General features: G+C 42.6%; 1 protein-coding gene across 2 annotated transcripts in view; it reads left to right on the top strand.

Moving 5' to 3' along the window:
- The window catches only part of LOC126561735 (semaphorin-2A-like), a 624,320-nt gene extending 602,892 nt beyond the window's left edge, over positions 1-21,428 (top strand). For both annotated transcript variants that reach the window (XM_050218043.1, XM_050218042.1), the window contains 7 exons: positions 13,681-14,037; positions 14,637-14,865; positions 19,702-20,038; positions 20,130-20,446; positions 20,530-20,638; positions 21,204-21,279; positions 21,373-21,428. In XM_050218043.1, the coding sequence (XP_050074000.1) occupies positions 13,681-14,037; positions 14,637-14,865; positions 19,702-20,038; positions 20,130-20,446; positions 20,530-20,638; positions 21,204-21,272 (1,418 nt within the window). In that variant the 3' untranslated portion in view covers positions 21,273-21,279; positions 21,373-21,428. The remainder of the gene's footprint in view (positions 1-13,680; positions 14,038-14,636; positions 14,866-19,701; positions 20,039-20,129; positions 20,447-20,529; positions 20,639-21,203; positions 21,280-21,372) is intronic.
- The last annotated feature ends 2,386 nt before the right edge of the window (positions 21,429-23,814 follow it).

Below are 23,814 nucleotides of genomic sequence, written 5' to 3'. Positions count from 1 at the left end.
GAATATTGCAAGGAAATAGCCTGGCGAAGTTAATGAGCCAACAATCTCCTCCGCTCAACAAACAGTCACCCTTTCACTCACACTGCCGAGGTGTGAAGCATTTTCTATTTCAGGCTCACACTTCGTATAATATCTCCACTTTGTAATGGGAGTGTGGTAGTAAAAGCTGGTAGAAACAAAACAAAAAATCCTCTAACATCCCGTCATTACGCTCGAGTGTCTTACCCCGCGTCATCAGCGTGTCGAGTTTTGTCGTTGAAATGTAATAATAGTAATCATAAAAAAAAGTCATCCATTTGTTTGTTCGCTGTTTTTGCACTGAGCTGTTTTGCTCGTTTTGGCTTGCAAAACGTTCACAAATCGAGCACCAAAAAAGGTGTGCCTGGTGTGTGTGTATGTGCCTGGAAGGAAGCGGAATGGTGGTTAAGTGATTTTTTTGTTTCACACCATACACTTCCTGATACAGTTATTTTCATCATCGTGCTTTTATTATTTTTTTTTTTTTGTGCGTATTACATTCATTCCGTACGATGCCGTTGCATACGGGCTGACGAGAGTTCCAGTAATGACAGTAATTGGGTGGTGTAGAAGTGTTTTCGTGCAATTTTGTTCGGCACTTATGGGGTGGTTTTGTTCTCCCGGTCGGGCCAGCGAACCCCAAATGTCTTCCAAGAAAGGGAAACAGTTGCGTTTAAAAATGCACCGAGCGTAAGAAATGTCATTATATCAAGTAAAACACCAGGCGTCTCCATTGGCATTTGGTGGTGATGCTTTGCACTGTTGGGACAATTTCTCATGCCGGTGAGGATCCTTCGAATGAAATGATGATAAAATGAAATACATATTCACTGATAAACTGTTTAAATTAAAAGATTTGTAACTCATCAATAATTTTTACCACCGTTTGTCAACAGATCAATAATATTTTAATAATTTTTATTTACATACTTTAAACTTCAGAATCAGCCAACACGCCTGTACCCCTTGATTTTTAAACTTATTTACTGTCCCAAGTTGTGATTTTGGATTGTTTCACCTGCTTCTTTTCATTCTTTTTTTTGCTATATAAATTAAAATTAAAATAGTCCTCCCCGACTACCAAGTGTCAGCCCCATTAGCCTAACCATAGCTCTCCTACTTCTAGCTCAACTTCTGCTATCACTTTGAATAGCCACCACACGTTCGTTAGTCTAACAGTGTATGCACTTTCACTTTGACCGGTGTTGACCAAACCGGACCCGCACCATGCCCTTTCCTTTTTATTGTGGCACGCTTGTGGCTGTTTTTTATGAGGAAAAAACTCCCATTTAGCCACAGGTCACACCAAAACGGGGTGAAAGTTTTAATTTTCATTTTAGCGAATGAAGATAAACGGCCACGGTCTGCTCTACCACATAGTGAGAGTTAAATTACGGACATTGAAAAGAGAGGAGGACAGTAACCAAACTGAGCGCAGGAAAAAACCACCCAAAAATGGCTGCTGAATATAACAGCACACTCGGGGCAGGTAGAGCAGAGCCATTAAGGAAGTATTTTGGTATGTTCTGATTCATGCTGCTAAAGTGAGGGGAAATGTTCTGCAGAAAATTGGTAGCAAATTTAAAAGAAACTGAAAACCTTGTGGTTGATGAAATTTTTAAAAAGATTAAAAACAAGAAAACGTACCTGATTGTATTACATTTTCTCCAAACTAAAAAGTGCATTCCTTCCATCTTCAAAGGTTTGGATTGGATTCCGAAACGGGATACCTGCTACTCGACTGGAACTGTTTGTTCCATTTTATTTGTGGACCATATTTCCAACACCTTTCCTTGCCACCCCTCAATGCTGGTGAGTCTGTTCTCACGTGTGCGAGAAAAGTTTTCGGCTCAAGCTATACCTGAGAATGGAATAAAATACGATCACACTTCCACGAATGTGCTTGCCTTTGGCTGCCGTGCAGTACGCCAAACTTTCACATCCAATAAAGTACGATTATTTTAATCAGACTCCAATCAGTTTTTCTGCCCTACTACCGTTTCGCTAACGGAAGCTTATGCTACAACGAGTGTGATAGAGCGAAAGAACAAAAAAAAAACGAGCATCGAATGCATACCCTAACACTCCGCTTCCCTGAATCCGGAATGATAGGAGTTTATAATCTGCTTTATCGATAAATTTCGGACGGAAGTTTCAGTATCTAACCCGGCAGCGCTTTGTCTTCTCACGTTTTCGCGTTGATTGTTTCTCAAGAAAAAAGTGTTGGTTTGTCTTGAGTTTTTTCTAGCTTTTGCACAGAAGAATTCTATCTGCTGGAATTTCCGTTTTAGTTTTCTTCATGGTGTTGAGTGTCCTGGGATTTGAGTGTTTTTTTTTCTTCTCTGTTTGTTCGTTTAAAAGCACTAAATTCATCCCGCAGGAAGTCAATCTCTTTGTGAAATTGAAAAAGTTTCGTAAAAGATAGTGAGAAGTGTATAAATATGATTGTATCACCATTAACGTACACTATCATACGTTTAATGTTGCTTCAAATGTTTATCCAAAAACTAACCAAAAATATTTTAAATAACATTTCATAAAAATATTTGTTTTTAATGTGATCTTTTTTACTGTGAACCCATCGTTCTTTTAACGAATATAAAAATAAATCTCAACATAACATCCCCATCTGACACTTTTCTCTGTATCCCATCATCATCCAATAGATTTAATAATCAATTTGCAACCCTGACGTACGACGAAATCAGAAACAAACTGGTATCGCTGCACTTATGCTCCCTACCCAGCTGCAAGAGTTTAGTAGAATACTTTTTTTTTTTCTTGCACGACACGATCACTCGGTCGTACCCCGGGTCACGTCATTACTATGATAATTTCCGTCCGTTTCATGCATAAAAATGTGTTTCCACTGTTCCCCGTTTGCCTTCGCCTGTCTGCTCCGCAGTCGTTCCCGTGTGCAGTGCAGGGTAAGAAGTATTTAGCGCACATTCGCGTAGGATCCAACGCATGCATATTGCAATATTGCGATATCCCATCACTGGCAACCCGTCGTTGTTGTCGTTGCATCTGTAAACGGTTTTCCACTTTCCACGGCCATCGTTTGCGCTAACGTGCTCGGGGGAGGATGGAAGGATGTTTGAGAAAATTTCAATATTCCCTCATCATCTGTGTGTAGTGCGGCGTCATTCCGTCGTATGATCGAGACTCACCCTTCCGGCACACAACACTTTGATGCCATCGTGGACTGGCCTGATGTGACAGACGAACAAGTGGCGCTGTAACGACTTTTACAATTTATCCATCAGGCAGGCAGCCCTGGTGGAAGTGGTTTTTGGAAAGAGTGAAATTATTGCATCCATGCCAGATAGAAGTGCATCGGTTTATTTCTTCCGGCAGCGCGGAACATGTTAGACTTACACTTTGTGCTAAAAGTAGCAACACTTGCTGGGATGATGATGATTTTGAGGTGATCTTTTTTTGGGCCACATTTCTCCAAAATACATTTACATGTTGAGGCGGACTGTAGGAGGATAGCACATGTTTAATCGGTGTTTCGTAAAGCAATATTTATGATGCAAGAGTCGTCATCACATTGAGCAATTTTGAGAAGAGTCTTGCAGATATTTTTGCCTGGATGCTACTAGTTTCCGGTTCAATTTGTTATGATTTTTTAAACTAGTATTATGGCAACATAGTACAAACGCAATATCAGTCAAAGTTCATGACTTTATTCTATTGGTGTTGGAAGACGAGACGCGGCTTCTTTTGCTTTTTCTGTTTAGCTTATTTCATTGGTTAGCTCTTAGGAATAATCAAAAACGTAGCCCACTGTTCGCGCACGCTTCTATTCATTTTTGCGATCTTTTTCCGCTCGTGATTGATTTTTCACTGATCGATCGTTATCTAACTGATCCCAGGGCAGGCCCTTTTCTCTCTTTTTCTTCTTGGTTCTTCCTAACTAACAGGGTGTTGGGAACCTTATAAAATTTCCAACAAATGGATTCTTTTATCGATCCATAAAGAGCCAGCTAATTAGATTTAATCACGTGGATTACTAGATTTTCTAATGGCACGCCAAGACCGGGATTCGAACCACATTCGGGACCGTTCGCCCGTACCGAGGACTGACTATCCAACTACATGATATTAATAAGTCTAGTAAGCCATTCGATGGCCGACGTGATCAAGAAGGTTGTTAAGCCAAGAAAAAATTATTGTATCTCACTCTATTAGTTAACTGGGAACATGAGAAATCTTGATGTATTTATTATTAAGTTCGACGACACGTCGCCGTATTGTCATGAGATCTATAAAACTATAAGAAGACTGTTTCAATTAATAGAATTCATCCTATGACATTCTCCGCCAACAGTTCATGCCAACACGTCAACAGTTGTTTATTTAGTTATTTGATTGTTTCAGCTTGAAAAATGTCCTACGTCACTGCGGATGTGCTAGACCACCGTTTCGATGTTCAGATAAGATAAAAAACCCCGACTCTCTTGCAGATGCTTACCAGGACCCATCTTGTATATTACAAGTTAGCACTAATTGTTGTCTTTTAACCATATTAGAAAATAGCAACTCTCCTGTGCAAGAATATTCAATTCGATATCATCACTTTCCATTAGTGCCACCAAAACTCTCCAAATGTGAGTTACAAATCCATCCCTCGAATGATGCAAGTTAAAGTTCCGAATCTAATCTAAAAACCCTCGCGAGAAAGTAAAAGTCATCATCGGAAAGAGCGTCGCTATAATGGCCATTTTTTTTCTCAAAATAACACCCTCCAAAGCGACGTTAGTCGTTATTTGTGTTCCATGCCAATGGCGGAAAAGTGGAAATCTGGGAAATGAAAAAGCGACACATTAAAAAAGCATAATCAAAGCACTGTTTCTTTTTTTGTGCCGTGTCCGGCTCCGTGCAAGCGCAAACTTCATATATGGCGTCTCTGTGTGCACTGCATGGGATGGGCAGTTAACATAAGAGGGCTGACACTGGTCAAAAGTATTCGTTCGTGTTTGCATACCACCAGGCACACATGGTCAAGCGTGAAACACATTCAGGCGCCGGACCCCAACTTGTGTGTGTGTGTGTGTGTGTGACGTTGGGTTGGGTTAAAATTTTCATTTCGCGAATTTTGTGTGTTTCCATTTTTCCTTTTTGAAAAATTCCTGGGCTTAGCCTTTTCGTCGCCAATTCGAGTCGCAGTAAATTTGAGACGAGTTCTTTTAGATGACAGTAAAGGCCGCGCGCGCGTGTGTGTGTGTGTGTGTGTGTACTGTGTGTGGATCTGAGACCATAAGGATGCTGTTTTCATTTCGCTTCGGGAAGCATCATGCTCCTCGTTAGCGTTTTCCGCTGAGAATGAAGTGAAAGTGCTGTTGTTCGTTTCCTTTTCCAATTCCTGTTCGTTAACAAAATGCTAAATTATGTCGTATGTGGTGTACGCCATTTGGCTACAGCTACTGTGTGTTGTTTGCTGTGTTGTTGGCGAGCATCGGATTCTTTTCACTCGCGTATAGTGTCATACCAGAGGTGGACAACCTTCATTCATCTTCATTTCATTCCAAATTCCACACCACTCAGCTGAAGTGAGAATGAATTTGGTCACCAACAAAAACAGAGGGTAAAATAGTCCCATTTGCCCATTTGAGTTTCTTCACTGAAGATCACATTGTAGAATTTAATGGCGAAAAAAGAAAACCACATTTGCACTCACACACACACACACACATATACTCAGCAAATTGGAAAACTTGTCCCGTGTCTCGTCTGGGTGCTGAGCAGCTTCCCTGAACGGCGGAACAGAAAAGTGAAAGTCGGTAGGCATATTTTTTGCCATCCAAAACCTGCAACCCGCACAAGAGAAGCAAAATACGTTGAAAAATTGAAAATGCATTCACTTCCCGTCGGGCAACGATAACACACAAAAAAGGAAGGAGTTTTTGGCGGTCATCTTCTCCATCACCAGCATAGGGAAATGCGCGCCGGCCAATGGAGAAAATGAAAGTTAAAATAATTTATAGCACGTTCATAAAACGTAAAGTTTTGGTGCATGTACATAAATTTTATGGAAAAACGCCTTCTCTCTTCTAAGAGATGTGTTTTTCTCTCTCTCTCTCTCTCTTTCTCTCTCGCTCTCTTTGCTATCTATATTTTTACGCTACAATTAGAAGGTACATTGGTGGTCACCTGGGTGTTGATGGTGTGGCAAAAAAAAATATATATTCCAAACTCCCATCCCCTGTTCGCAGTTCTTACACGAAAAAAAAACCCTACACCAAACTCTAGATGACCATCCTTCTCGCTTTATATTGGTCATTTTCGGATCGCCAGCTCTCCGCGCAGCATGCGGAAAATTTGCGTTTTTCACAAATCGTCGTTCAACGTGCACTCATCGTCTAGCGGCAGCCGCATCGCTAGCCTGGGAATGAAGAAATAAAATATTCCATACTCCCTTCGGTGGTGACGAACCGAAGCGGCTGTATGAAGGTTCACCCTGCTTTCACGACACGCCAGTACTCAACGCGGCACGGACTCCATATTTCATTCCAGTTACACCAGCACCAGCGTCGCTGGGAGTTGCTACGGTCCGGTCGGACACGAAGTCAACTAGTCCATCGTATCCCTACCGAGTGTGCTGCTTTGCGTTGTCCTGAAGGATACAATTTTTAATTAACAAACTCCCACACTTCGCCGTACACTTTGTGTGTTTCACCGTGGCGTCCGTCTGTTACGGCTGTCGCAAAACGGTAGCTTTGGTTTTTCCGGTTTCGGAAGTCATCATAATAATTAATGGCTGCAGAAAGAAGAGTCCACTCTCGCTCTCTCTCGCCCTGGTCTGTTGTGTGTGTGTGAAACGGATGGGCGGAGGGACCATACGGCGTGAAAATTTTGCATCCTGACTACCGGCTGACTACATGTGGATTGCTCCGGATAGTTCTGGACGGATATTGTGCGGAAGTTGTGGAGTGGTAGTGACAGTGGTTAATATTTATAGAATATATTACCTTCTAAACTGATCGTTTTTCGAGTCGGTTGCGCGACATGAATCGAACCAGCTTCGGGTGCAAATTGAACACTGCATTCGCACCGGATTGTACTGTAATAATTTATATTTTTATGGCATATTGAAGAGGGTTATGTCGAAGCAAATATGAAACAGAAAAACAACTATTCATCAGAATTGCTTCTCAGCATTTTTTTTGATAAAAGGGAAAATAAAGCTCTATTGATCATCATTCAGTAATTGCTCATCAAAGGGTTATACTTCTCTAGAAACGTAAAGATTTCATACTTTTTATCGCATTGTCTATTTTATGTCCTAATTGCATTATTGTCCATTTGCTTTTCCAATTTCTCTCTGCCAGTCAACAGAAATCTGTAAAGGATTTTTTTTTGCCTCGAATGATACGAATATTGACTTGCACTGCTTTGATGTTAATAAATGTTTTATAAAAAAAAAATGTTTATGTAAAAGCTTCTTTGTGATTAAATAGAAATTTCTCCTACAAAAAGTAAGAAAAGTATACTGATTGAAAGGTTCTGCTCGTAGTAAGGCAACTTAAAAATATATAAAAATAAGGAAAAAAAGCTTCCACCATCACTAAGTAATGTGGAATAATGTGTACGTGTTCTTTTTATTGCTATTTTTCACTCTTCCAACTAAGGTCTGCTTCTTCTAGGTAGAGCTAAAAGGATAATGAAAACAACAAAAAAAATCCTCACTATGAGTGTGCAACGGCTGATGGAGTACTTTGGTACATAAAAAGAGAGAAAGCGAACAAGGTGCGAACGCTTTCTTCTCGGTAATACGATCAAGGGTCATTGTGGAAGGAAAACTGAGACACTGTGAGTAGCGAAATTTTAGAAAGGCGAGCAGTAAATGAGCTAAAATAATGCACCATCATGAAATGGTGCTAAAGTAAAGGGAGTTGACGCACACCACCGATAAAAAGCGATAAAAACGAGGAAAGAGAAATTAATACTTTAAAGGTGGTTCACAACTTCTGCTACACATTAAAGATATCCTTCTGTTAATAATTTCAACAAAACTCAGCTCCACATTATTTGAACAATGTTTGATTGGTACATCTCTTTTGTTGACATTTTCTATCCTTTTATGTCAAAATGTAGTAACTATTAGAAGAAAAAAATGTACCAAAACATCCAACAATTGATGCCACGCTGAATAAAAGCATAGATTGGCAGCTAAAAGCACAATTATTTGCTGCCCAAGCTGTCAAATAAAATGCTAGCAGACGACCGTTCCTGTGAAGCTTCCCAAACTTCACACAAGGAGAAGCCTGTTGTTATTAAAGATGGACCGGAAATTCTGTTTTTTGATGCATTTTGTTCTTTCTTGTCGAAGAAAAAAATCATTTAGTAGAGAACACATCCCCTAGACTAGCTGTATTTCCGAATGAAACATTGTGTAGCTCTATACCTCTGCGTGTATGTATGGAGGAAGTGTTTTCGAAAAAAAAACTCAATCAAAGTGTAATAAAACCAAACGATGGTGTCACCGGCAACGACGAAAGCACAACACAAAGCAGCCGAGCAGATCGCGCGCATCATGTTCCGGCATGTCCCCGGATGCAAAAGCATCTCACGGCTGCCAGCTAAAGAATGAAACGTGTGCCAAAAGTTTTTCATCCTCAGCGCACTGTTTCCATGGTACGCGAGTTCCTATTTGCCAAGGATATCAGGCGTGTTTTTTCTTCTACTCCCCTTGTCTATCTCTAGTCCCTCTGACAGCCTTCAACCGGTGTGCTGTATGCCGCCCGTACATTCTGTACAGCGATCTCAACTCAAATGAGACACGCCGGTAGAAAAGTGCCAAACACGGCGGTCCTTCTTTCGCTACTCATGGCAAAGGCTCGACAAAAACGTGCCCAGCGGAGTGTAGTAGTACGCCCAACACACTAGAGAATGTGTCGCGTGGCACAACGTGGCGCACCGGTTAAGTTCTTGTTTTTCTTTCGCAAAAGCGAAACAGGACCTTCATGGTGGCTGGTGTTTTCTTCGATAACGGCAGCAACTGAAACGTTTTACAAAATGGTACAACAAGTACTGTTACTTCTACTGAGTTACGCTCTGCTGCTTGCGTGAGCTTTGCATCTTTTTTTTTTTTTATGCCGAAGTATTCTGCCAACTCGGCAAAAGGAGGTATGAAAGAAGCTTTTTTTTTTGCTTTCTTTGATAGGATGGATGGACAACTTGAAGAGGAGCTACGGGTGGTGGTGATGGCAATGCTTGATCCAGAAGAGTGTGATACGTCCGAAATGAAAAACCGAACATTCCTGCGATCGTAAGCAGACAGGCAGCATAGTACCGTATGATAGGAAAAAAGAACCTGAACAGAAACAACGCTTCCGATGGAAGAATTTGTGCTGAAAACAAAGGCTACGCGCTAAGTGAATCAGCGTGCATCAAATGCATCGAACGCTAGCGGAAAGTCTTCTAGTAGATGAAGTTTGCAATGTTTTAGAACTATGTTGCCACATGCTCACAAGGATGACGTTGATGTTTTACAATTCATACTATACAAACTGTTGCTCTGAGATTTTATTCTAAAGTTCTTGTCATTTAGACTTGCATTTAATTTCTAAAAGCTCAACAACTTCGTGGTATAAAACTCGTATGACATTAACCTTAACAGGTCTTTGAGCCAAGCAGAGTATTTCGCGAGTTACTCTCTTGATTGCATACATTTCATGCTGTAAGTTTATGTCATCAGCCAAGCATTACACCAGCTGTTTGATATTAAATTCTTCACCGCCATCTTCACCTCCAACAAAGCCAGTTTAAGGTTAGGAATTGTTAGGCTTGCCATCCAACTAAACACTGCAACTTTTTGGAGAAAATAAATTTCATTACATTCCACAATGCCTGAAAGCATCAGGAATGTGTGTTTTGTAAGGTTCATTTTTATTTCTCAATTTTACAATCGATGCCGAAAAGGAAAAATAATTTTCCTACAACGTCTCAACCATCAAACAGTTCCTCCACATGTACGGTGTCTGCTAGGTATGTTTGCCATCCCATTTCTTTTTCTTTTTTTTTTCATTCAACCAACATGTCCGCACGATCACGAAACATAATGTCTCGACAAACGAGCACACATACACGCACACACAAACGCGATACGATGTCGCGATCTTCTACCGCCGTTGTGCGCCAAAGTGTGTCTAATTGTAGCTCTTTATTGCTCTCAGACCACGGTACACAGTCACGCTCTCCCGGTCGGTCGGTCGGTCGTTGAGCACACAGCTTTTAACATCCAGCAATGGTTAGTGACACTTCACGAGCAGGCCAGTGCTGCCTGTTCCCCCGCACAGCGAAAGTAATATTCGTGGCCGTGTGGAGGGGTGGAGTAGTAATTTTCCTCTTTACCGACACTTATGCTTCTCGTTCGCACGCAACGCTTACACACGAACCATCCAGCGAAGGGAAGACAAGGCCCTGTGATGTGCCACAGATCGGCACAGGGTACACAGACAGGCACACAACAACAGCAACAAAAAAGCGCCTCACACACACACACACACAAGCGCGAAAAGTGCCATCATCTCCACCAAACGGTGCAAGGATCTGCCTGCCTGCCAAGATAAAAGTGGGGCTGGTGGAGATGGTGAACGATGGTAGCGGTTGTGCGGTTTCCGTCAAAATGCGCACGTACTTCTGCTGTCACATTCGTGGTCGCGACGCTTCCGTTTCGTGAACGGAATTTTGTGCTCCGGGTCTGCGGCAAACGTGGTTTTGCTTCCCTTTTTTGTTTTGCACTTGCCCGCCATATCTAGGCTTGGGAGGTTGATGTTTGGTGCTAAGGTACATACGCTTTGGTTCCATCGAGACACGGCCACTGGTAAAGGAAGGTGTTCAATTATCCGTTGCGTAAGGATGTTTTGTAATAGAGAAAATTAAAATGAAACTTTTTTTTTTGTTTTGTTGAAGACTTCAGCTCTAAATATAGATGGAAAAAAATAATAAAATAGCTTTAGAAACACTTGGAATTCTGTGTGCCATACTACAGCAAAAAGAAACTTTAAGATTTCTGTTGGGAATACTTTTTATAACACCTTAAGACAGCTTCAAGCGCAAGGAAATTTTAATTAATTAGACACCGTTCAAGAAAAGTTCATCGAGAGATATCTCTAACAAGCTCTTAGCAATACCACCTCCTCAAACTGCCATTGTTACGCCGTGTTTGACATTCGTTCTCTCAATGCGTCAGTACGCCTATTGCGACAACATGTTTGACTCCTGTGACTCCTTTGAGATTATTTGACTATTTTTCCTTCGTTGGATTTTTTTGTTCCACCACGACCAATACACGAACCGCTTTATGGATGTTTCTCACGTAGTGCTTCGTCTTCGCCAACCTAAAAGCAGCAAATCTTTGGTTGGTACGGAGTTTACGGGAAACTCATTGAACGCCGTACCTGCCAGCATAAAACGGGCAAATATAAAACTCATTCCAAACCACTCAAATATTCATCCCAAAACGCTCTTCTTCTCCAGCGTAGACAGCAAGCTCCTCATCCTGTTGGAAATGAAGAAGGAACCACCTTGCACGATACCTTGGGACACGATAAAATAACTGTATTTTTGTGCAAAACTTTCCCCCATTACTGGGTGCTGCATAGAGAGTGTGGAGCGTTTTATAACTTTATGATGTTGGGTCCGATTTTTTTCTCCTTAGTACAAGGCAACCTATCGGAATCGTACCATATTCTTCTTCCAGAAGTAGTACGAGGTGAATTGCAGGAAAGTCTTAGGGTTAGAAGAAATATATGTATATAAAAAAACTTCTAGTAAAATAGCACTATTGCTAAAAGTGCACAGCAACGAAGAAGCGACGGAATTGCTCAATTCAGTTTTCTTCATGAATTTTAATTTCTTCCCCTCCCTTTTTTTCTGTTTGGCGTCGTTTTGCTCCACCAACCAATCGTCATCGCCATCACAACACCGCAAGATGCCAGCAAAATGTGTGGAGTAATTAGTTGGAAGTAGCATGAAAACGATGTGGCCCACCTCCGACCGGTCCCGGTGTACCGTCTTTTCAATTAGTTTTGCTTTCGGTTTGAAGCGAGAAAGTTACAAACAAAACAAAGCGAAAAAAAAAAAAATGGCGCAAGAAAATTGCTTGCCAAAAGTTGCTTTTTTACAGTTTTGTGAACCAAAATTGTGTGCCTGTGTTTGTGTGTGTGTGGAAAACTTTCACAACGATGGTCAGGACAGTGAAAGCTTGCGGAGGTAAATTAAATGAACTCTCTGCGCTGTTCTTGTGGATGGTATGGTGGCCCCCCAAGTTAGGGTAATAGTTGGTGCACCTTTTTCGGGGATTGGCTGAGCTGGGTTGATAAAGTAGCGGTGGCTTAATGTGGTCAGCAAGGTGCAATGGGGTAGCCATTGCCAACTGGAAGCTTTTATTATGCCAGGAAGAAAATCCGATCTTTAATTATTTTTTAACTCGAGAGCCATTTTTGTAAGTCACAATTTTGGGAGTTTGTGGTCGCTCTGGAGTCACAACAAGAGTCTCTCCAAAAAGTATTGTACTTTTACCTCTGAAGGACGGACGACGAACTGCATCAATAATGGAACGAAGGCTTTATGGACCGCTGGAACAACTAATTTTTGAGGATCACATCAGTGGTCACCCGTTAATAACATCTTAAGCTGGGAACGATTGCATTCCTTTTTTCCCTTAAAAGTGCAACGCAATAAGTGTAATAATCCACTCAAACAAATCCGTTCCCAACAACAAAAAAAGACCGATAGGTTACGACAGGCAACAACTTCCCATTTATCCTTATCCACTCCGTGACGGAGGCAACCATGAGATTGTTCTTTACATCACCAAGTTCCGGTTCACGAAAAATGTGGCAAACTTGAAGCGATGCTGAAATATTGGGCAAGTTAGACTAGAAGGAGTAAGTTTTGTTTGGATTTTGTTCGTCTTTTCCCGCACATGTAAAAAAAACCCCTCAAACGCGCTGGACGTCGTTAGATTTACAACTCACAGTACACGAGCAACGCACACGAGACGTAACGATGGAAAAACTTAACTAACTCCATCCGTCCCGCTGGACGCCGTTGGCTGGAACAGGTTCTTTTTCTATCTATATTATCAACTTTCAAATTTACAGTTCGTCCACAGCGTTCACAGTCCAATTTTTGTTTTGCGTTTGTCCTGCGTCCTGCCAGCTGCTCTGTCCGTCTTTCGCAAGTTGGGCAGAAAGTTTTACTGCACTATTTTCCTTCAGCAACAAGAATTTGCTCGTTCGCAAAACCCTTCCGTACTACGGTACCAAACTTTAACTGCTGGACATTCTCTGCCAGCCCGTAACACGGCACGAAATTTGTTTCCTTTTTCCGTTCGCTTTTGCCGTAATGTCTTGCATTCCCGGGGCATAGGGAAAGCCAAAACTTTTTGTTTCTTAAAGAATGAAGCAAGATTAAGTTTGCTCTGGGTGGCCCATAACTACAACTAGTCGAAACAAATAGAGTTCCCCGAATTCCCTTTGGTCATGCAAAGTCTTTTAGCTGACGTTCTTCTGCCTAAAAAAGGATTAAAAACTACAAGTTTAAATGTTACACATCTCGGAGTATCGTGGACATCGTAATATTTATTTTCTTAACCAATTTATCACACACACATCGTCCTCATCATCATCTTCTGCCCTCTCGTTCCAGAGCCCAACTTTGTCGGTTCGTTCGACATCGGTGAGCACGTGTACTTCTTCTTTCGGGAGACGGCGGTCGAATACATCAACTGTGGTAAGGCGGTCTACTCACGGGTGGCACGCGTCTGCAAGAAGGACACCGGCGGCAAGAACATCCTCAACCAGAACTGGGCAACGTACCTTAAGGCGCGCATCAACTGTAGCATCTCGGGCGAGTTTCCGTTCTACTTCAACGAGATCCAGGACGTGTACCAGCTGCCCTCGGACAAGACCAAGTTCTACGCCACCTTCACGACCAGCACGAACGGTTTGGTCGGGTCGGCCGTCTGCAGCTTTGACATCAACGAAATACATGGTGCATTCGCTGGTAAGTGGGACGAATGCTTTTGTAAAGTTAGCCAAACAATTCGCCCATTCAGTCTCTTTAATCGTCAACTTCAGCTACCTTAACTTCAATGTCCAGGGACGCCCTCTCCCCCTAGTAGCAAAATAGTAACCATTTCATTCATGTGTCAAGTGTCTTTCCAAGTCCCTTCCTCCCATTCCCTCATTGGCATTGAGATTGACTGGAAATGAGTTTCCCTTCGCCATCCAAACCGAACAAACCTCCACCCGTCTTCTGGATCGTTTGAAGCGACGAGACGCCGTGTGACAGCTGTCACATGTCGTGATAAGACGAGTGTCACGATTGTGATTTACAGAATACGAAAATAGAACCTACCGATCCGTTTTGTTCGCGTTTGTTCTAGGCACTCTCGGTTGCCTGGTCGTCCTCCCATTGGAGTGTGTGTAGAATGGCGGTGTGTAAAACACAATCCACATCACTGACCAACCATATCGTCCACAAACAAGCCTCTCCCCCATCAACAAGCGAAATGAATTCCACTTCTGTGCCTACCTGCCACCGCTAGGACACGTCTAATGTTTCGCTCCGCTTTTTCTTTCCCTGCTTTTGATTTCCCACAGGAAAATTCAAGGAACAAGCGTCATCCAACTCGGCCTGGCTGCCCGTACTGAACTCGAAGATCCCCGAACCACGGCCGGGCACATGCGTCAACGATACGTCCACGCTGCCGGACTCGGTGCTCAACTTTATCCGGTCCCACCCGCTCATGGACAAGGCGGTCAACCACGAGCACAACAATCCGGTTTACTACAAGCGCGATCTCGTCTTCACCAAGCTGGTCGTTGACAAGTGAGTTATCATTCGGTGCAAACTTTTACTGTTGATCGCTTCATTTCGTACACGACACTATTCGTCACCTCACCAAGTGATGGGATGAAACCGTTGATATAGTGTGTGTGTGTGTGTGTGTGGCCTCATGGTCAGGGCAGGCCTTGGAAGGCCTACGGAACCATTTCAATTTCACGCCAAATTATTCCTCAACAACCAACTGCGGCACTCTCTCGATTTGTGGGTGTGGGCGTTTGTGTGTGGTGGTCATCTCACCTGTGCTCGTTGTAACGGATTAGTCGATTGAAAAATCCAACCGTGAACGTGGCGCATGATATCGGTTCCCGAAATGGGAATTGAAACGCCTTTCGACTTACGATGGCTATTCCCCATCGCACAGTACGATGGCTGTTCCCCATCGCCCAACCGTGGAAGAACCGTTCAGAATTGCAGGATTGTTTGTGAGATCCGGTACAGCTCGAGGTGTATTTGCAACGTGCATCGTGTGCTTGATGCGGATATCGTCGCACAGTTGGAACGAGCATGGCATGTTCCAATTCCAAAAAAGTATATCCCCGAAGGCGCCTTTTGCAGAGGCCCGCTGTACCATAGAACGGTTGAGCTCGTCCAGCAGAGTGTTGTGCGTCGGCTGCATTGGAAAGCGGAACACAATCCAATGGAAAACAATGGCTCACAGAAACGCAGAAGAGAGCGATTGGGCCACACAAATAATGAAATGGTGAAACGTTGTTGCTACGGTCGTTCGTAGCGACAAGAACGGAATTGGAACCGCGTAGTTCTAGAGTGCCCACGTGTCTGTGGTTAATGTTGCTGCTGCTGCTGCTGCTTGTGTGCTTGTACCTTAATCCCTGGGTTCGCCAGCCAGGAGGAATTGGACCGGATGAACTGTGAAACAACCGGGTCAGGCCGACATTTGATTGGGGTCACCCATTTGCGATGCCACGTTAGTTTCTTGGGATACGGACCTACTAATGTAGAATTGGTGTTCGGGGTTTTTGAGGGGAGGATGGTCAGATGACCAACATTTAATGTCGTTTCCGAAACTGGATTTATTTTGTGTTCGCGTGTTACAATACAAACCACATGAATAATACGCACACACACACATACCTACCTGATGAGATAAGAACAAAAAAAAGGCCGAGTTGCGAAAGATGGATTGCCACCATGTTTGTGGGTCCTTGCAATTGCCACTTTAAATTCCACTTCATAATTAAACAAAAACGAACATGGATGGAAAATGGTGAACATGGTTTTCATTTCAATCTTTACTTTCACCATGACCACCCCTCTTTTGTCACCCTGGCTGCATCCACGGAATTCTCGCCCTCGGAGGTTGATCCGCAGCGAATCATTTGTGTTTCCGTGATTGGGAAGAGCTCGTTCTGCCGTGGCCCACTAATTAACGGAGCAACGATGATAGAGCATTGCCAATTGATATTCAAACACACATACGCACACACACACACATTTGCACAAACGCCAAGTGGATAATGTCAAGTGTGAGCCCACCCGATCCGTGGCTAGTTATTCTGGTCGATGTTCCTGAAAGTGGCGCAACATTGAAACACGGATAATTAGTCGCGCACTAAATCATTATTCGCGTACGATCCGCGCTTGTGCGTACGTACGTAACGGGCGGGAAGGCGTGTGAGGGGTGCGGAAAGCACGAATCAAATGGGAATGGATGTACCATCAATAAAGATGTGTCCGTATCCGCGCATCCGCATGAATTGCCCATTTCCGGGCAATCAATCGAGCAAGGTGATTAAAATTAAAAATCACTCCAACGGGCATGTATTTATGCTGCATGAAGGGGGTTTTTTTTTCTTTACCGTGTTTTCTGCACGTATTGTGAATTGGTTTCGGAACTTCCACACCGAATGTTGTGGGAAAATGTGCATTTTCTAAAGAAAAATACATATTTTTTTTAAATACATTCAATCATATCGGTTGAATGACAACAAAGCACATGTTTAATGAGAATAATTTTTAACACTCATTCGTACAAGGCATAAGCCCTGGCATGTTGTGCATTATGCATTTGTGATGTTGCCTACCACAAAGGCGGGGCAACTTTGCGCTCAAACGCGAATCAATTGATCGGGTTTGGTTTTTATGTTATTTTTACACATTTTCCCTTTGTGATGAATATTAATATTAAGCGCTGGAACACACTGTACGGGGCGTTTCTTTTTTGCCATTGTCTCTAGTTTGCTTTATTTGTTTTCTGTATCTTTAAAAACCACACCACGGTTTTTCAGCAGGTGCAGGTGAAATTATTAATTCGCAGCATTGAAACTTTTCGGTTGAACAATTTTTATTTGTTGTTCCCGCAGGAGGGCGTCGTGTTGGGGTATTCAACGAAATTTAAAAATAAAAACATCACTCCCAGAACGATTCGCTGTGTATCCTGATTGCGCTTGTTACTATTATTTTAACGCAATGGAACTACCCTACTTGGTAGTCCGTGGCGGCCAATAACTAGGGCAGCAGTAGCAGCAGTAGTACACCACATAAATAATATAACGGGCCGGGTTGAAGTAAACTTTTCTCCGACAGCAATTCCACACTGGAAGGTCTAGATCAGGGGCGTGTGGATGTGGTACAGGATGAGCCAGGATGAGAAGGAAGGCGGATCGATGCATTTTGCTGCAACCGACCCGATGCTTTTAATCCACTGGTGTCCCGCAGGTTATGGGTGTGTGTGTGTCAGGGCGCGAGCTTACCCCGTTCAAGGGAAGCTGCGGGGAGTGTGAGAGAGATCATGCACATGACCGCGCTCATTATGAATAATTAATTGCAAGCGAAAAAGTTTCCGATCGCTATGCAAAACGGGACAAAACGGGTGGAAAGCTATGCGTGTGTGTGTGTTTGGCGGGCGGGCGGTGTGATATGTTAAGCAGAGAGATTTACCCTTCGACCGAACGAGCGGTAAACCAACCAAGTTTGGTCGGTCACCTGCGTACCATCAAAACAGCTAGCGAGTGTTTGTGCATTTTCCGCACAAACCACAGAGGACCTGGGGAAAAAAAACGGGACGCGTTTTTTGTTTTAATAAATAATAATACTGCTTGCTAGCGGAACGCATAGATGACGGACTGAGCCAACCGCCAAAGCTGTCGATCAATGGTAAACCGACCCGAAAGCTTCGGTAAATCTGGCTAAAAGGATGACAATTTGTGCGGCTCATTTGCTCTCGCCGTTCGAGGTTTGGGGTTATATCTTTAAAATGAGCAATATTCTTAGGTGACATATAGAAAACGATTTAATTTTTTGGGGAGAATATTGCAGGAGCTTTAATTTTAGTTCTGACGAATCGTTCTTCTTCTTGGCTTAACTACCTCCGAAGTCACGCCTGCCATCGAATGATTTACTAGACTTGCTGATAGATACAACGTAGTTGGATGGTCAGTTCTCAACTGCGGGGGAACCGGATGGGTTTTGTGCCTCAGTCCTATCGTGTGAAGACTAGTGCTGCTGTCACCTTCAGCACCGAAACGCCCCTAATGAATCCTTGGATAATTAAAATGCTCTTTTAGGATTTGCGGGTTAACATGCATCAGAAGAGCATGCCGACTTTCTAACATATTGTAATACTTGCTGCTACTCTATAGCTTCTCCCAAGCCATTGCGATCAATTGTTGCACCATCTTGGTGTGAAATTGATTGGAAAAGACCTTCCGAATGAGAAAAACACAACGTTGGCCAATTCTTTTTCTTGGACCCTGTCAGCTGCTCACACATATCCATTGCGAGAGATTATCTATTGCTTACAAATCGATGAGGTCGTTTTGGAGTTTAGCTCCCACAATGATATTGTTTTTACATATGCTCTTCTGACGTTTGGAGCCAAAGATGTAGAACACGATCACCCTCGCTCGCACTTCACTTCTTCGCTAGCTAGCTCATCTATTTGTCTCTTTAGTCCGACAAAAGTATTGAGACCAGTACTCAATACTGCATATCAGGCTTCCGCAATTTTTCTCTCAAGGATAATACTGGTAGTAGAAATAAAGCTTCGGATACTGTCTCTGCGCTGTTTTGGTTGTACCCACTCCGAATCAACTGATAACGTTGTCAAATAGTGAATGTCAATGACAAAAATGTCGACGATTTTAAAATAGCAACATTGACCTTTTTATACAAATGCAAATCACGTGGCAAACGAGAGTTGCCACAAGCAGCCATGCACATGGAACCCACAAATAAAGACTCGACCGCGCGTAGGTGCACCTCATTCACGAGCCGTGTCCTAATTCCAAAACCACGACCACCCAAACCAATACCCCGGTGAATGGCAGTTGATGGTTGGCTGGGATTTTTCTTCCAATGTATATACACAGCCAAGCCGGGTTTGGAATCGTGAATCCTGGGATGTCCCTGTGGGGGAATTAATCAGCAAAAATTCCGTTAGTAGGACGAGCTCTATTCCTCTATTATGTTGCTACCAGTATTCCGATGAATCAACCGATTGCAATTTTGTGGTTATCAGAATGGTTTTGGAGAAGGTTTGCAAAATATACAACCTCAGTCATGCCATATATAATGGCCCCCACTGACCAAATACCCGCGTGAGGTTAATGGAGGTTCCACAAACAAACCAAAGCAAATATGAAAATCCTAGAGAACACAGAGATTAATCGAGGCGGGTAATTGAGTGTCGCTTTTAATCGGTTGTTGTTGATCCTCCGCCACTGCCCACGCGAACGTGACCTTTCATGTCAACAGAGGCTGATTAGCTATCATTTAGGTGCATCGTTCAGTCTACTTAACCTTAACCACTTGTTCGTGTTGTTTGCTCTTTTTTTTCTATCTCCTCCCTTCTCCTCACAGGATTAAAATCGAAATTCTCAGCCAAGAGTACACGGTGTTCTACATCGGCACAAATGCAGGCCGCATCTACAAAATCGTCCAGTACCTCCGGAACGGTGAATCGAAATCGAAATTGCTGGACATTTTCGAAATTGCACAGAACGAAGCGATCCAGGTGATGGAACTTAGCCAGAAGCGCAAATCGCTGTACGTTGCTACGGACTATCGGATCAAGCAGATCGATCTGGCCATGTGTAACCGACGGTATGACAATTGTTTCCGCTGCGTGAAGGATCCGTACTGCGGCTGGGACAAGGACACGAGCACGTGCAAACCGTACGAACCGGGACTACTGCAGGTGGATATATTTTTGTTTTGTTTTTGGGTCGACAAAAAGTAGACTCTAGGAGAATACTTTTCTAACGTATATTTTATACGCTTCTTTAAAGGATGTTGGCAACGAGACGTACGATATCTGCGATACGAGTGTGCTGAAGAAGAAAATTATCGTTACCTACGGTCAGAGCGTGCATCTTGGATGCTTTGTAAAGATTCCGGAAATCTTGAAAGATCAAACCGTCACGTGGTATCACCACTCGAAGGAGAAGGGCCGCTACGAGATTAAGTACAATCCGACCAAGTACATCGAAACGACCGAACGAGGTTTGGTGGTGATTTCCGTAAACGAAGCTGACGGTGGACGGTACGACTGTCATCTGGGGGGATCGCTGCTGTGCAGCTACAACATCACTGTCGATGCGCATCGGTAAGCTATTTAGGAAAAACAATTGACTGTTGAATATTAAAATTATCCTAAATTTTCTTTCCTTCTAACCTTAATTGTTTCAGATGCACACCACCGAACAAAACGAACGATTATCAGAAAATCTACTCGGACTGGTGTCACGAGTTCGAGAAGTACAAATCGGCCATGAAAACTTGGGAGAAAAAGCAAGCAGTAAGTACAGACCAGTTCAACGTCTTGTAGCACACAAACAGCCATCCTAAAGATTTACGAGACAACGCTGTAAATATCCCTTTGCCGATCCAGTCCTTCTTTATGGGATATGGATTGAATCCGTATCGTTTTGTAATACATGGCAGTTTGCTGATTTTATGCGGGCGTGAAATAATGCCATGTGACCTTTTTGTTTTTTCGCTCGCTCGGATGAACCATTTATTCTCTAGCGATCTATTTTATGAGTTGCCACTTCCATACCATTATCACCCGGGACGGGACGACCAATGGTGAAGTGATGTCTATAGAAGCTGTTCTGGCTTTTGTTTTTTTTACGATCACTTTACTTGTGAACCGCTCTCAAACGAAGTATAATTTAATTTTACTCTTGTGTATCGCGTTAAGAGGTCGTTTTGTTGAGATCGCTGGTTATTGGAGACTTTAGACCGGGTCGGGTTCTGAGCATTTATTGGAAGATGCTAAGTTGTCCAGTTTGCTAATATTTGTTTTAAAATGAACTCTTATTAATTGTAACTTTCCTCTTTTTATTTCTTCCTCCTTTCAGCAATGTTCCCGACAGAACTACAGCAATCAGCATCCCAACGATGTGTTTGCCCGAACGCCCAACGTCTGATCCTAAGGTATGTCTCGGATCGAATCGGTCAGAAGTTCTGCAAAACCTTCAAATCTAACATTTAATTTTATTCTTCTCTTTTTTTTTCTCTTATCTGCAGGCGTCTTTCGTGTAAAATAACAAACAAAACGATATCAGCGAATTTCGCAAGGAAACGTCGTTTAAAAGCTAACCGAGATAATATTCTCTCCCTCTCATTCTCTTTGTACGCGCGCCATCAAGCAGTGGCGCACCCGTAAAACCACAACCAGAAGAACTGATCTAGTAGTGTAAAGTATTAAAGTCGAGAAAGAAAGTTTTTTTCTAAGCATGCACTATACCGACGAGGCACACTCATGCAGAGAGAAGAAGGAAAAACAAAGCGATTATGAAAAAAAAAACGATTTAAAAAAAAAACAATAACTCATCAGACTCTAAAACACAAAACACACAAACATTAGGACGACAAATCCCGTTTCCCCGGGGGAAGTGGAGCGACCGATTCGATGGCAAAAGCCCAGCCCAGGATAATGCGCTCGGAGGCGGAAATATCATACCGACGCTTTGATTTTAATTTTCTTATACTTGATTTTATATTTTTCGGACGAGACAAAACTAATAACTAATCGAATAGCGGAAGCTTATTTTTATATAATTGTTGGAATAAGTTTAGCATCTAAGTTAGTGAACACAATGAACTGTAGCGCTTAGGAATCGGTTAAGGGAGCGGTAAAAGAGAGCGTGTCTGTGCGTGTGTGTGTTGCGTTGTGTTGGGGGAATGCAGAAACAGAATGAAAACCGTGATTTTTGAAAATAGATGGAAAGCTTAAGGAAAGGAAAAGGAAAATAATTAGAGACTTTTGTGGTCAAGATTAGCAGGCAAACAAACACACACTTCAGAACTCTTTCAAATGGAAAAGTGGGAAGAAGCTATCAGATGAACGTTTTTACTTAACTACGGAAACGATAGCGTCCAGCAAATGATGGGGCACCGGTGTGGCCGTGGTTTTCCGCGCAAACAACACACACACAACAAAAAACAAGCCTCCGTTCAATCCTCAAGCAATGTGAAGCAATCCAATGATATTCAGCAAAAAAAAAACGAAAAGAGAAGTGGAAGGAATATGCTGCCTGATGTTAGTTGTGTAAAGGTGAGACGGTTGAGTTGGTTTTCCCTTGTGTTTTCGGTTCCGTAAATAACCGTTTATTTCAAAAATCTACCCAGTAATAACACTCACGCACGAGGTTGAATCGTAGATATCGTATACAAGCAATAAGTATGACTAACACACTCACACCGCTCGCACCTGAGGGTGTATGTGTGCTGCATAGAGAGATAGGCATAAATCCTGACAAAATGTTGCGTTCGTATCTTCACCCTGCCATTTTGCAGTATTATCGATGTGTTTAGATAAAAGCCGCTGTTTGCTCGTGCTCCCCATGGTCCCATTCGCCCTGCGCCCATGCCGAGTAGGGGCGAAATGGGTTTTGATGTATTGCAAACTCCATTTCTCTTCCTTTGGTCGCTGGTTTTGCAAACGAACTTTTGTTTTATATACCCCACTAGACTTAAGAAGCACTGTGACGATTGCTGCTGGTTGATCAATACAGTGCTGTGTGTCCGGCGTTATCGCAATCCCGTTGCGTAATAAATTATGGTCGAGCTTTTCTAATTAACTAACAAACAGAACACAAAAAAACACACACACACACTGAAACAAAAACAAGTATCAGGACAATGTAAAAAAGGGGAAGCGCATCTTAACTTACATAGAAAAAAAACCCCCCCATACACACATTCAAAATCCAATCATATCGGCATATCGGTATAGATAACTTATCGAAGACACAGAGATATTGAGCGGCAAGAAAGGGGAAAAAGCATTTGTACATACACACATCCGAGCATAGCATAGCGTGTCCTTTTATCTCTTGCTCTCTTGCGATCTTGCCTCCTCCTCAACCTAAAGCATTACAAAAGTTCCATCCTATTTGGGCTGACATTCATACACATTTTTTATGTTTTTTGTTCACCCTAAAAGGAATATTTATCAAACAAGCAAAGATGGTAGGGAAAGTGGAGGAAAGTGCTGTTTCTCAGTTTGTGGAGAACTGTGATAGTAAGCGGTAGGAGGTTCGTCTTTCTTCGCATCGGAAGATTTACAGTTTTATGTTCGCACGTTCCCTTCTACGAACCATTAGCTGCCCCGTCTCCCCCTACATTTTCACGTACAACGAGTAGTAAAATTGCAACAAGAAAAGTAATTATCATAACAAGAAAACCATGTATGCCATGTGGTTAGAAATATTTTAATAGTTTTTATTCATACCTTGCCCAAGTTGCATTATTGTCATAATGAACTTTTTTTTTTCTTCCCTAGCGTAATCATCTCCTGTCCGTTTGGTTTGTTTTCCAACCATCCCTACAAGCCTAGAGTATTAAACTTAACATTACAAAAAAAAATACACAAAACACAACACAGTAATATATTCTCTCGCTTGCAACGTAACAAACTTTAGAGCGACCCAAACAAAACCAACAGTTAAATTAAACCGGAGGAAA

The sequence above is a fragment of the Anopheles maculipalpis genome, chromosome 3RL, assembly GCF_943734695.1.
Source record: "Anopheles maculipalpis chromosome 3RL, idAnoMacuDA_375_x, whole genome shotgun sequence".
NCBI classification, from domain to species: Eukaryota; Metazoa; Arthropoda; class Insecta; order Diptera; family Culicidae; genus Anopheles; species Anopheles maculipalpis.
The sequence above is the reverse complement of the archived record's forward strand: the minus strand, read 5'-3'. Positions and strand labels throughout refer to the sequence as shown.